The 13,034-nt window shown below is 36.0% G+C and overlaps 3 protein-coding genes across 3 annotated transcripts; 2 read left to right on the top strand and 1 right to left on the bottom strand.

The window, feature by feature from the left end:
- Window positions 1-513: 513 nt before the first annotated feature.
- Window positions 514-1,213, top strand: LOC132179274 (glutaredoxin-C1). Its single transcript, XM_059591974.2, has one exon. It carries the CDS (start codon window positions 619-621, stop codon window positions 1,003-1,005), a length of 387 nt encoding a protein of 128 aa, XP_059447957.1. The 5' UTR covers window positions 514-618; the 3' UTR covers window positions 1,006-1,213.
- Window positions 1,214-2,393: 1,180 nt separating this feature from the next.
- On the top strand, window positions 2,394-4,616 carry LOC132178579 (Pollen Ole e 1 allergen and extensin family protein). The gene is made up of 2 exons (XM_059591023.2): window positions 2,394-3,590; window positions 3,694-4,616. Exons 1-2 carry the CDS (start codon window positions 3,428-3,430, stop codon window positions 4,503-4,505), a joined length of 975 nt encoding a protein of 324 aa, XP_059447006.2. The 5' UTR covers window positions 2,394-3,427; the 3' UTR covers window positions 4,506-4,616.
- A 1,508-nt stretch (window positions 4,617-6,124) lies between these two features.
- On the bottom strand, window positions 6,125-10,945 carry LOC132178492 (protein MICRORCHIDIA 7-like). The gene is made up of 19 exons (XM_059590920.2): window positions 10,573-10,945; window positions 9,846-9,920; window positions 9,713-9,747; window positions 9,532-9,610; window positions 9,255-9,347; window positions 9,039-9,123; window positions 8,754-8,829; window positions 8,508-8,636; window positions 8,312-8,410; window positions 8,113-8,214; window positions 7,834-7,983; window positions 7,640-7,735; window positions 7,497-7,548; window positions 7,304-7,415; window positions 6,944-7,229; window positions 6,739-6,836; window positions 6,552-6,642; window positions 6,290-6,412; window positions 6,125-6,190 (listed from the first exon to the last, which is right to left on the bottom strand). Exons 1-19 carry the CDS (start codon window positions 10,943-10,945, stop codon window positions 6,125-6,127), a joined length of 2,220 nt encoding a protein of 739 aa, XP_059446903.2.
- Between the last annotated feature and the right edge of the window lie 2,089 nt (window positions 10,946-13,034).

The raw sequence follows: 13,034 nt of genomic DNA, 5'->3' as shown, positions 1-13,034 counted from the left end.
GATGATGATGATGAGCATCATTCAAATGCATGCCTTCCCCGTTGGCGTTGAGAATCCAAATGCAAAAAGGCAAAACATGCGCGTAATGGTCACGTCAGAAGGCAAGGGGGGGAGGGTCCGACAGCAAAGACGGACACAGCCGTCTATATATATTAAAACTTCAACTCTGTAGAAAAAAAAAAGGCCAAGGCTGTGCCCCATGTCTCAAAAGCATATATGTAGATTGTAGACCCTCATACAGTAATCTCCAACGTAGACAAATACCCTCCGTAGCCGCCTTCTATGGCTGACACCTCTGCTTCCCCACACTTTAAGCTTTTTACTGTTTAGAGTAACATTTTTTGTCATCATCTACGCCTCTCACTAGCTAGTCAGTACAGACAACAATCCTTTTGAAGCAAAAACCACAAGATCCTCCACGCACGCGCTGCGACAGCAACAGACAAACTCTACATATTTACTCCACTGCCCTACCCAACACCTTTCCTATAAAACCTCGCCATATCACACTCTCATAATCTCATTCTTCGACTTGCTCACAAACACTAATTTTCCAAATTCACTACTAGCTTTCTTTGGTTTTTAATTTTCAATTAATTAATTAAGTTAATTAAGAGAATGCATTATCAGGCTGCTGAGTACTCGTGGGGTTACTATATGCCTGCGGTGAGGAGCATGGCGTCCGACCCATTAGAGCGGGTGTTGAGGGTGGCGTCGGAGAGCGCGGTGGTGATATTCAGCGTCAGCAGCTGCTGCATGTGCCACGCGGTGAAGAGGCTCTTCTGTGGGATGGGCGTGAATCCAACGGTGTTCGAGCTGGACCAGGATCCCAGAGGCAAAGAGATTGAGAGGGCGTTGATGAGGCTGCTTGGGAACTCTCCCGGCACTGTGCCGGTGGTTTTCATCGGGGGGAAGCTAATTGGTGCCATGGACCGAGTCATGGCGTCCCACATTAACGGGACCCTTGTCCCGCTTCTCAAGGAGGCTGGAGCCCTGTGGCTCTGATCAGCGTCGCCGTCGCACAACAAATTAGCGTGTTAATTTTATACGCGAAGGAATGAAGGGAGGGGAAGGAGCACTGGGTTTCATTTTAGTGTGTTTGATTTTAATTTTCCTGGCCTTCTCTAATCTTTGATATAAAAGCTGAGCTACTTTTGAGGTTTCTAACTTGTGTACGTAATGAATGTTAAATGGAGCAATGTATTTGAATCTCGATCTCTCTCCTTTGTATACAGAATGGAAGGTGAAAATCAATATTTAAGCTTCTCTTAAACCGGTTCTTGATCGTTAATTTATCGTAATCAACACCACGCACCCATATAATGGGAAAAAAACGATTAGAGTGTGAGTGGTCTTTGATTTCCGGCAAAATCTAGTGGTGTCCGTACGCGTGGCTGTTCAAGTAGTTTCATTCATTGCGATGTTTATCTTTGTACGCCACATGGACCAAGCTATGATGACAAGGACGGTGGTCTTGGCCATCAGCACGAATAGCTGTTTGCCATGTTTGATTTCGTATGAACAGAGACTCTGAGTCATGAACTCACCTTTGCATGTTGGGACCCGTTTGTTTCGATTTAGCAGCTGGGCCAGCTTTGCTTTATCTGGTCGGGGATCCTGTTTATTACCTGTATAAAGTACATGCAATACGGGAATGTCACGTGACAGGGTTGGTGGGTCCCACTTGCTCTTTGCATGTTTTGAGTTGCTTCGACTCCGACCAGGGTGGGTTCAATTCAACCAACCCGGATAAACATATTTTTATTTTCAATGGGGATAAGGGCCTTGGCCCACTTTCCATGGGCTACCATTTGAAGGAAAAACTGAAAACATTTTGGACTGTTATAGCCCAAAGGATTACTGTTTGGACTGAGGCTTGTAGGATTCTTTTCGGCTGCCTTTTTCCCAGTCTGAGGCCCAAGAGAGTCGCACTCAATGAACCATTCCCTCCCTCCCACCCAAACGTGCATTTTGACAACGAATATATAACAGGATAAAAAATAAATAAATAAAATCCAAGGCTAGGAAGCCCTTAAGGTGCGACATGTGCAATATGGGTGTGCCAGTACGAAAAAGAAAGGCGAAAAAAAAGGGTGTGCCAAGTCCCATGTCCTCTTATACACTTTTGTGTTTTTTTGTTTTTGGAAGAAAAAAAAGTTGCATAATTCATTTATAATCAAGAAGAAAGAGCTCGTCACTCTAATAAAACAATGTCACAGATACAATTTAAAATCTCTTTTTATCTAAACTTGATTCATGACCAGTTTATAAGTTGCTGCTTTGTCTAACTCATGTGCTATAGAGTTGAATTCTAGATTGACATGGTTGATCTGCCAATTTTGGAACATACTCAAAAAGCTTCTTCTATCCTCTACTAGCTGTCTAAATCTACTCAAATTTCAATCCGTTGCTTTCATAGCATATCACCCTACTACATGATGGTTTAAAAAAAAAAAAAAAAAACCCAAATCACGACTAAATTCTGCCAAATGTAGTGCTACTGGTTTCATTATGGCGAATTTGGTTGTACTGCAAGTACATATCCCTCATGATCTGCACAATGATGACAATGTGCTCTTATTCTTATATACTAGTTTTGGTGAATCTCTTAACCCAATTTAGCTGTATGCAGATGAACATTACTCTAATATAATAATATGCAGCTCACCATGGTGCCCAACAGTTAAAAATCTGTGCATATCCTGTGAGTCCCACTCCAATAATAATTTTTCTTTTGGCAAGGAAAGACAACCCACAAACTACAAGATGAATTATACGCTCAGGAAACATGATCATTGCACAGTACTGTCGTCTACTGAACGTTTTGCTGCAGTCCATTTGTGGCGTACAATGAATGAAAACTTACCCAGGTGCTGCATGTGGCCTGTGGTGCAAGCCGAACGCTTATCTGAACTAGCCAAGTAAATTGGGTGCCGATTTCTTCTTGTTTCCATGAACAGCAAGTGGAAGGAACAAAAATGTGTCAGAGAGCAAGCAGGCCTCAGTGCAGAAATAATTTTTTTCTTTTTTTTTAAAGAAAAAATTCCAATCTTCCACTGCAACATGGTCCTTCAATCCTTGGACTTACTGTTTCTCCTACGTGGGAAATCACAGAACCTCCAAATCGAACCCCACTTACAAGTTGTCAATCTGCTACAGAGCAATAATCTCTCACACTCTCCCCACCATTGTGCAATCCGCCAAAAAAGGCTCTTCACATGTCTTTGTTTGTAGTGAACAGATAAAGCATTTTAACTCTCTGATTACAGTTGGTCCAATTACCAACTACTCACGGGCTCATTATATGCGTACAGAACACACTTCTTCAGTTATATAATAATGCCGCCGATGCCTTTCATGCAGTACCGCCTATAACGATTGATGCTTTTGTAGAAGCTTCTTCCCACTTCTCCAAATTTCCCTTCCCATGGATTCTGTAATTCTCCTTGTTCTTGCATTTCTCTTCACTCATCCACTTTCTCTCATAGCTCAACCAACAAATCCAGTCTCCCACATCAACGTAGTGGGTGTTGTTTTTTGTGATATCTGCTCCAGCAACACTTTATCTAGACACAGCTACTTCTTGCCAGGTAATCATCACTTGAGACAGAAAACTACTCAATTATAGTTTCATTTGCAAATGAAATCTCAACTTTTCAGTTTCCAACAGTGTGCTTTTGTTTTACTAATCAGGTGCAGATGTTCAAATCCAATGCAAATTCAATGCACACTCACCAAAAACCACGGAACAAATCTTGTTTTCAGTCAACAGAACCACGGATAAGCATGGAGTATATAAACTAGAAATACCGACTGTTGATGGGGTTGACTGCGTACAAGGTTTAGCAGTGACATCACTGTGCCAGGCAAGATTAATAGGGAGCTCAACCTCAGCCTGCAATGTCCCTGCTTCAAAGGTCACATCAAATGTGATCACAGTCAAGTCTAAGCAAGATAATCTATGTATATACAATTTGAATGCATTGAGTTACAAGCCATCTAAGAAGAATAGCACCTTATGTAGAAATCAGGAGGAGTTGCTAAGCTCTTTGAACTCCTCGAAGTGCTTTCTTCCTTACTTCCCACCATATGTATTCCCTTGGCCCCCCTTACCTAAATTACCCTTCCCTCCCTTGCCACCCCTCCCTCCACTGCCACCTTTCCCATCACTACCCTTCCCTCCATTGCCTCCTTTCCCATCACTACCCTTCCCTCCACTACCACCTTTTCCATCTTTTCCCTTCCCTCCACTACCATTTCCAAACCCACCATCTTTGCCCTTTCCATTCCCACAACTCCCTCCTTTTCCTCCTACTCCATCTCTTCTTTCCCCACCCCCTCCACCTGCATTTAATCTAAGAGATCCAAGAACTTGGATACCCAATATCCCTCCATTATCTCCTCCTCCTCCTCCTCCACCAACATTTAATCTTAGAGACCCAAGAACTTGGATACCATATATCCCCCCATCCCCTCCTAATAGCCCTCAAAACCAAAATCCATAGTGATAGTTTACTTCTTTTCTTCAATTATATCAAATACTATGTTTGATCATTAATATTGTATGTCAATGCTGGAAGACAATGCAGATAGAAAATACAATATATTTTGCCTAATTAGATTGTTACAATAGGCAGATGAATTTCTTCACATTACTACATTGTGTTTATGAACACACTTAGCAGTTAGCAACCAGTAGACACACTTTTTTCATTTTCGCTTGCAAGTCCCCCACACTAAACAAGAAGAAATTATCTAACTATGAAAAGCCTTCACAATCTCAACAGCAGTAAATTTATTGGATAAGAGTCCAATGCTTAGAAAATAAATTTTAGTGGCTGAGCTACAAACGAAACCACCTTTTTTCAGGAGACAAAATGTAAACACAAGACAGTCTCAATTGCTGTCATGCTAAAGAACACAATTAGGATGCAACCATACGCTTTTCTACAGCATTATCTCACCTTACAGAGTCTGAGAAAAATCTCTTCTCTGTCTCTCCTCAGCAGCAAACAAAATCTTATTCTTGAGCATGTATGAGAAGGTGGCAGAGGAATTTAATCCGTAAGAGCTCAAATCCATCGACACCAATCGATAAAACAAACAGCAATCCATCAATACTCAATATTGTACTGAGAAATCATGTAACTATTCCGTTCAAACTATATTAACAATGAACCCAAAACATCTAACTAATTTTTGTGCTTAATTTAAAGACCCTAATTGATTATGCCCAACTCAGATAATGAATCTGCACCTTAATTCGGAAGGAAAAAAAAAAAAAAAAAACCCTAAACAGTATGACAGATTAGATTGCTGAATTTTGCTGTATCTGACCTGTAGACAGTGATCATTTGGGATGTATTCATCTATAGCCTATAGGAAGCAGTTTCAGAGGGTCTGAGGCCCAAAACTGGCCCATCAGGTAAATATACTAAAAGAACTTCAAACGGGCCGACGCCCAAGGATGCTCGTCTCTTTACCACGTAACCAAAGTACAAGTTCCATTTCAAATGAAATTGAAATAGATAGTATTAATTTTATGATAAGATTTGATATGTGATATATCTAACAATTTTTTTTTTTTTTTAAAGTGTTAATATTAACTTTACATTGATGTACAAGCTTTAAATCTTGATATCCATTTAATTTGAAATGAAGTGGATTTTATTCTGTAATTAATAGCTTTTTCCAACCCATAATGATTAATTTGAAGTAGTTGTGTGTTTCATGAACAGTCTTGATGATCAAATTTTGGCTTTGGAAAATGCTTGGCATATTATAACTTTTCTTTAATTCATGTACATAGTAGCCTATATATAATTAGTGAAATAGTTAACAGTGTATGGTTAACAAGTCAAATTTTTCATTTAACTGTCACCTCAAAATCTATAAATGATTTATAGTAAAAGTTATAATAAGCGCACTCATTTTGTACCAATGGGCTAGAACAATGTGGCCGGATTTGGTCAATTGTTAACCCGCCAAAGTAGGTTTCTTCTCCTAGCAATATTGAAGTTCCTAATGAGGGTTTGTGCTCCTTTATATGACACATTTAAGGATGAGCACACACCCCTTTTCTATAAAATAGAGTTAATTACAACAGTTAATGCTGGTGGCAGTTTCAACCCTTCTTGCCTTCTAGCTGCTTCACCTCCTCAAGCAGCTCAGAAATTGTCGCAGATGCTTCCTATGGCACACAAAATAAAAAATTAATACTTCATTAGCAAAAGAAAGATTTTTCAGTGTGCTAAATTAAGATTTTACAGTCTAAGAAAAATCTGCTGACCTTTAACTTATTCCTCAAACTCTTCTCCAGAGCATCTCTCCGCCCCCTTTCTTCTGCGATCATATCAATCAGAGTTATTTGCTCTTGGTCCAGCTCATCTATTTTACTTTGTTTCTCTTGAACCTGATGGTAATGAAGAGAAACCAAAAAGACCAAGTAGAATAATCCACTATGAGAAATTACGGGCATAACCAAACTGAAATACTGTATAACAAGAACAAATATATAAAAGGATGAAATGGGCAAATGACTATCCACTTACTTGAAGTTCAAGTGATTTACGCCTCTCTCTTTCATGCTGTAAATCATTTAGCACTTCATTCATCTGATGTAGACTGCCTAGTTCCTTCAATCTGTAAAGTAGATTTCATTGGTTAAAAAAATGGAACCGCAAATGACACAATCAAACAACATGAGCTCAAGGAAGGTAACAAGAACAAATATATAACCTTTTACTTGATTTTCCCTTGTCTTCTTTTGGTTTGGTTAGACTATTTGAATGGTCATCAGGCTGGGACACTTTTCTTTCTGCGATTGTGGGAGCTACCTGCGTGTTGGGGAACATAAACAGAACCATTTAAAGAGAGATAAAGAATTGTAAAAAGTGACTATTTAAAGAGAGATAAAGAATTGTTAATCAACAATCAATTCTACCTTTGAATTTGATGTGGGGTCTTGCTTAGATTCACGAGAGGAAGGTGATGCTTCATGAAAACTTTCATCTTCACTTGCAGAGTCTACAGGTCGTGGTCTTTTATTAGATTTCACAGTGGACTTTGATTTAGAACCCCGACTTGGAGAAGCACTTCCATTACATTTCTCTTCCTGGGCTGGAGAAGCAGTAGTGGATTTCTCTTTGCAAGATACTAAAGATTCTTTGTCTGGAGAATCAGCCTGACGTCGCCTTGCAGCATAACCAATTTCCTGGCAGTTTGCGCTCCTAAGAAAAAAACGTAATTAAGTCGTTTATAATTGCCTCTGATTTTCTGAATACAAAGAGCTCAAGAGACAAACCAGTAGTTCCTTTGGATTTTAATTAATCGCTGCTCGAGTCTCGAAAGCACTGTTGTACGCTCAAAGCCCTGTTTGTCATGAGCTGGTTCAACAAAATTAGCTTCCAATACACCTGTTGCATAAAGAGTAAGTAATTAATGACATTAAAACTCGTCAACAAATGCCAAAAACAATACTAGATTGAGAAACATACCAATAACTCCACGACCATCACTGCCGGCAGGATTCCATAGCCTCCAGAATGGCTGACAAAGAATAAATTTGCATGTCAAACAAGACAATCAAAGAGAATGTAAAGTTAACATAACAAAAATGGAGAAGAAGAGAAAAACAAACCTTAATTAATCGGTTCTTATGATATATACTGAACCCCTGAATATCAATATGGGATTTCGCATCCTTTACAAACCCAATTGTCCCGAGGGCAGCCATCTGCTTAAAGCATGCATCAAGACAAAAGCAGGTTATGGTGAAGTGAAAGGCAGGCAAGTAAGCTAAATCAAGTAGATCAATCTTAAAAATAACATTACATTTGGATCTTTTTGAAGATGCAGGGGTTTGTATGCTATCTCCTTTGTTAACATCATGTCATTCACTATGTTGTGATGTTGAACATCTTTCCCACGCAACATAATTCTGAAGTTAGCTGGAAGTTTCAGATAGAGAATCGATGCGTAACTCTGACAAAGATGAAATACAGAAATGTCACTAACCATATATTGCAGTCATGTATTGAATTTAAATTAAACTCAAGTAAAAAAAAAAAAAAAAAAAAAAAAAAAAAAAAAAAAGAAGAAATTTACACATACCCTTAGTGAGTGTTGATAAGTTAAGAAGTGTCTAGAGTTGGGATATTGTTGTGCCATTTGTATGCTCTTTTCATCTCGGTTGACTCCTCTAAGTTGAATGTCCTTTTACATTGAACATTATAAATATTTAGCCTTATCAGAAACTGCTTGAGCCATCAAGTAAAATCAGAAAATAAAAGTAAGAGTGATTAAAACTTACATGTTTATCTGTGTCAAAATCAAGTTCCAGATTTCCTTCGTCATCTTCCCAAAGGTTGTATATAATTATTCGTGTTCCATGATCGTTCAGGGAATTGAACTACATCGAACAAAGAATCATAAGTAGTGATAAAATGAGAAATGTCATTAAAAATTTGATAGATTTTTGAAATTGAAAAAACGAAAAGAAGACTTACCTGCTTAAAAAGCTCTTCTTCACTTGCATAAGGTGACCACTGCAATATGGTTGCTAAATTTCTATTCCAGTCATGCAGAGAAGATCGTGTCATCTTCTTCCACTTTTGTCCTTTTTTCTCAAAGTCAATCTTGTCATTCCAAAAAAACAAAAAAAAAAAATTGGTGATAAAGAACGGTCCAACACTTGGATGAAAATTCAAGTATATAAATACATGCAAACTAGAATCATTACAAGTGGGTCTTACCATGGGAACCACAACATCTTCCTTTCCAGTACCCCTCAAAAATGTGTAGGATAGCATTCCGATGCTTTGTGTGAGCCTTAAACAAATAAATACAATTAAATTAGTCTTGATTCTTGAAGATGACATGCAAACAAATTGAGCAAACCCATAGAAAGTAAATAAATAGATAGAAATTGATCTCTAGTTGCCATATATATGATCACCATAATAGAAAGATCAAAACAAGCAAGCCATAAACAAAATTTAATTGTAAGCAAATTAAAAAAAAAAGAAAAGAGAACCTACCCTTGTCCATCATTCCCTTGGCAACGTGAAAACACGAGAACATCTGCTCCTAGCCTCATTGTACTTGTCTTGAACCCATTTCCATCTGGGAGAAAATTGGGGGGAAAAAAAAAACAGAAAGGAAAAGATTAAGGCATATGATCAAGGCTTCTGCACATCCAATTATTTATCCATTAAATTGATGTGTGATCTTTTTTAAGTGATTTAGGAGCTCACATTGACCAATGGTGTTGGCCATGTTGCTTTTTACAGAATAGCCAAGAGACATGCACTGCCGCATCTTATCAGGAGTCATTCCACCACCATCATCTGTAGCACAAAAGTAGAAAGCAATAGATATTTAATGAAATAAATAAAAGCATATGAGGAGCTAAATTAATCTTTTAAAAAATTCTTCAATATCCGAAAATGATAATAATAAGACAGGACAATAAATAAATAAATTTTCAAAAAACAATAATTGAATAGAAGGCAAAACAATCAAGCTACCTACCTTCAACTTGCAACATTTTAGTGCCATCTTTCCTGTTTTCAAGAACATCGACATAAACATATGTAGCTCCATTACAGACCTGCATGCCAATTAAAAGACCAGAAAAAAAAAATGAAAAGATGAAAATTAATATGCATGTAATGATTCTTAACTTTTGGAGTAAAGAAGCGAGTGTTAGTACCTCATCCAAAGAGTTATCTAGAAGCTCCGCAAAAGCTGTGCAATTAAGACCCACAGTCAATAATATATTCTTTTATACATAACCCAACTATTTTGGAGAAAAAAAAAAGAAAAAAAACATATTGGTTATCTACCTCCCAGAGCCCATTTATGGCTGGTCGCATTTGAATGTAGAAATTTAGGATGGACCCTAACATGTTCTATGCCTGCTGCAAAATAACAAACGAACAAAAATTGAAATATGTTTAGAATTAAACATACTAGATGTTTGATTTTCTTGCTTTGAAGTTGTTATACAAACATTTGATTTCGATCGTTTTTGTTAGATCATGTCAATGAACATGTGAACTAAACATAAATTACAAGAAACTCATAACCATAATTAATAATTAGAAAAATAACAATTTGTAACTCCATATATATCCACTATACATTAGAATTTATGAACATTGATAATGTAAAATGCCAAAAACTAATTATTTGATAAAGAAACGAAAGAAACACAAATTCAAATTGAAAAATAATATTTGATTTGTTGTTATAAGACCTAATGCCCCAAAAATGCATATATATTAATTCCACCACTTGCTCATATTCATTCAATATATAGCGGTAAGGCAATTCACTACAAAGAATGCTTAAACAAAAACAATCAAACACTTCCATGTATCTTCTTTTTTTTTTTTTCTTTTTTTTTCTTTTCTGTTAGTACTTACACACATGATTCTCGATCGTAAAAAAAAGAAAAGAAAGCATTAAACGCAGACATGCAAACTGTAAAAACGAAAAGAAGCAAAGGAAGAAAGAAAAAAGAAGAAGGAATAATTATTAAAGAAAAACAACTCATGCTCTATTAATTACCAGAAGTGGAAGCAACATCGCCTCTGTTGGTGATCTCGTAATCACCTGCTTTCCAAAACTGCTTGCAATTGTGAACAACCAGACCTTTTGGTTTCTTATAATTAACCAACGCAGCCTCCACTGGAACCCTCACCGACAATGGCCAAGCCTCCGTCACAGGCAAAGCCTCTTCGCCCTTCACCGGCCCGACAGAAGAGATAAAATTCCTGGCAAACTCGACTTTTGAATCGTTGGAGTCGTCGATATCCGAAGAACCACTCGAACTACTGGTTCTACTGCTACTGCTATTATTTGTAAAAACTTGTGCAGTTCGATCCTTCGGTTCCGAAAGGTTATTACCTTCCGTGACAACTTTCTTTCCTTCAGACTTCATGGTTGAGAAAGCGAGGGTTTGGCTTAAGGGTTAGGGTTTTGTTTAGAGCGCAAGAAAGAGCGAAAGTTTTCTTTGCTTTCTTTCTTTTAGGGTTCTTTCTTCTTACTTCTTATTTGTAAAGATTGTTAAAGAGGAAACAGTGCCACGATTACACACACACACACATATATATATATATATATATATATATATATATATATATATAAGAGATATGCTATAATGCAATAAAATAATTATTTTTTGCCCATAAAAGTTCTAAGTGTTAAGAGGTTATAGGCTTATCAGTAGGTGGGGCCACAACAATTATAGATGGGGCCTATAATCTCTTGCCACCTAACACTTTATGGGCCAAAAATGATCATTTTATTGCATTATATCATTTCTCTATATATAAAGGGCCGTAGCCAATGGGATAGCACCACGTGGAAAGCGAGCTCTCATAATCCCATTACAGGTCGGTTTAGAATTTTTTTTTTATTTTTGACATTAACTTGCGGCGCTTTGTTTGGGAGTAAGCAATTGTATTCATCATGTATCCTCTTCACAATGATGGCTCTTAAAAGATAAATCACAATTGAGCTTATAATTAAAAGAGAAATCACAATTGAGCTTATAATTAATTATTATTATATTGTAATTTTAAAAGTAATTTTATTTTTTTTGAGAGACATAATAAGAATTTATAAAATTATTCAAAAGAGAAATCATAATTGAGCTTATAATTCATTATTATTAAATTGTAATTTTAAAAGTTAATTCAGTTTTTGAGAGATATAATAAGAACTTATAAAATTACTCAATTTTATAACATTTAAGCACGAAAATAAAGACATAAGAAAAGAGAAGAGGTTCAATCCTAATTCTCTTTTCTTTTATTATCTCTTATTTATGGTTTAAAATTTATAAATTATATATGCTTGATTTGATAATCCAAAATAAACCAATCACACAGTACTTGCACAATTTAATTATTTAGTTATTGAGATGATAACTGTCACTTTGACTTATAAAATGATATGACAGTTCACAAAGCATTATCATATCAATTACAATTAAATTTAATTATTTAATCAATATGTTTTGACTAATTGAGTATGTATCTTACAAGTAGACTGCCATTTGCCATATCAATTTGTGGCAAAGCAAGAATCAGTTTATGATAAATGTGGAGATAATGAAGAAAGTGGAGATGGAAGTAAAATGTATAGAGTTTGAGTAATGCTATAAGTTATTCTTGTGTCACTCCAATAATGATATAACTTCTAAAATCACCATTGGTTTTGTGATTGATTATTATTGAATTTTGATCAAATTGTGATTTTAAAAGCCACCTCATTATTAGAGTGACATAAGAGAGATACAAATATGACTTCTAGATTGAATTACTAATCAGTTGGAGTTGTAGAGTTTGGAGTAGGTAACAATAATGATGGAAGACATATATGGAAGAAAAAATCAATTTGATTAGATGATTCATATGGACCATGGTAAAGTGAGTGAGTGAGTAATGACTTATTCTGGATTAATGTAGAATCAAATTTAAATATAATGACAAATTTTAGATTGTGAATGTGAGAAGAGAATTAGACGTGATCCATTTTTTCTCTTTTAAAAGGTGTTTTCTTCTCTATTTTAATTGTAGTCCTGATTATTCCCAAATAGTAGCTTAATCGGCTATTTTGATCCTATTATATTTTTAAGAGTCTTTAAAGTCTTTATTTTTATTTTTAGGAGTTCTTATTCATTTAACGGTTATGAACTTTTATTTGTAAGTATTAGGAAATCGGTCTTTAATTGTTTAATTCCAATAGGATTTCATAGTAATAGCAGGATTATGAGTTTTAGCCTATTTAAAGGCAACTTTTATTTGTTCTTTCAATTTTTGGATATTCTTAAGAGTATTCTCACTCTCACTCTCACTCTCACACTCCCACATTTTTTTTTTAATTATTAATTATGTAATTAGGGTAATTTTGTATTTTATAAGGGTATATAGAAGGGATATTTCACCTATTTACCATTTAATTTAACCCTAATTAATCCTAACCATAAGACTGACATTACAAAATTTTAAAATATGGAACCTGAT

This window comes from Corylus avellana, chromosome 4 (genome assembly GCF_965113065.1).
Source record: "Corylus avellana chromosome 4, dhCorAvel1.hap1.2, whole genome shotgun sequence".
NCBI lineage: Eukaryota > Viridiplantae > Streptophyta > Magnoliopsida > Fagales > Betulaceae > Corylus > Corylus avellana.
Note: the sequence above shows the minus strand (reverse complement) of the source record. Positions and strands in the feature narration are given on the sequence as shown.

Coding starts and splice junctions, on each gene's coding strand:
- LOC132178492 (XM_059590920.2), bottom strand. CDS start 10,945: ATGAAGTCTGAAGGAAAGAAAGTTGTCACGGAAGGTAATAACCTTTCG. Junction 7,549..7,639: donor ATAAGAACCGATTAATTAAG/GTTTGTTTTTCT, acceptor ATTCTTTGTCAG/CCATTCTGGAGGCTATGGAA. Junction 7,230..7,303: donor AAAATCCAAAGGAACTACTG/GTTTGTCTCTTG, acceptor TTTTTTTCTTAG/GAGCGCAAACTGCCAGGAAA.
- LOC132178579 (XM_059591023.2), top strand. CDS start 3,428: ATGGATTCTGTAATTCTCCTTGTTCTTGCATTTCTCTTCACTCATCCA. Junction 3,591..3,693: donor ACACAGCTACTTCTTGCCAG/GTAATCATCACT, acceptor TTTACTAATCAG/GTGCAGATGTTCAAATCCAA.
- LOC132179274 (XM_059591974.2), top strand. CDS start 619: ATGCATTATCAGGCTGCTGAGTACTCGTGGGGTTACTATATGCCTGCG.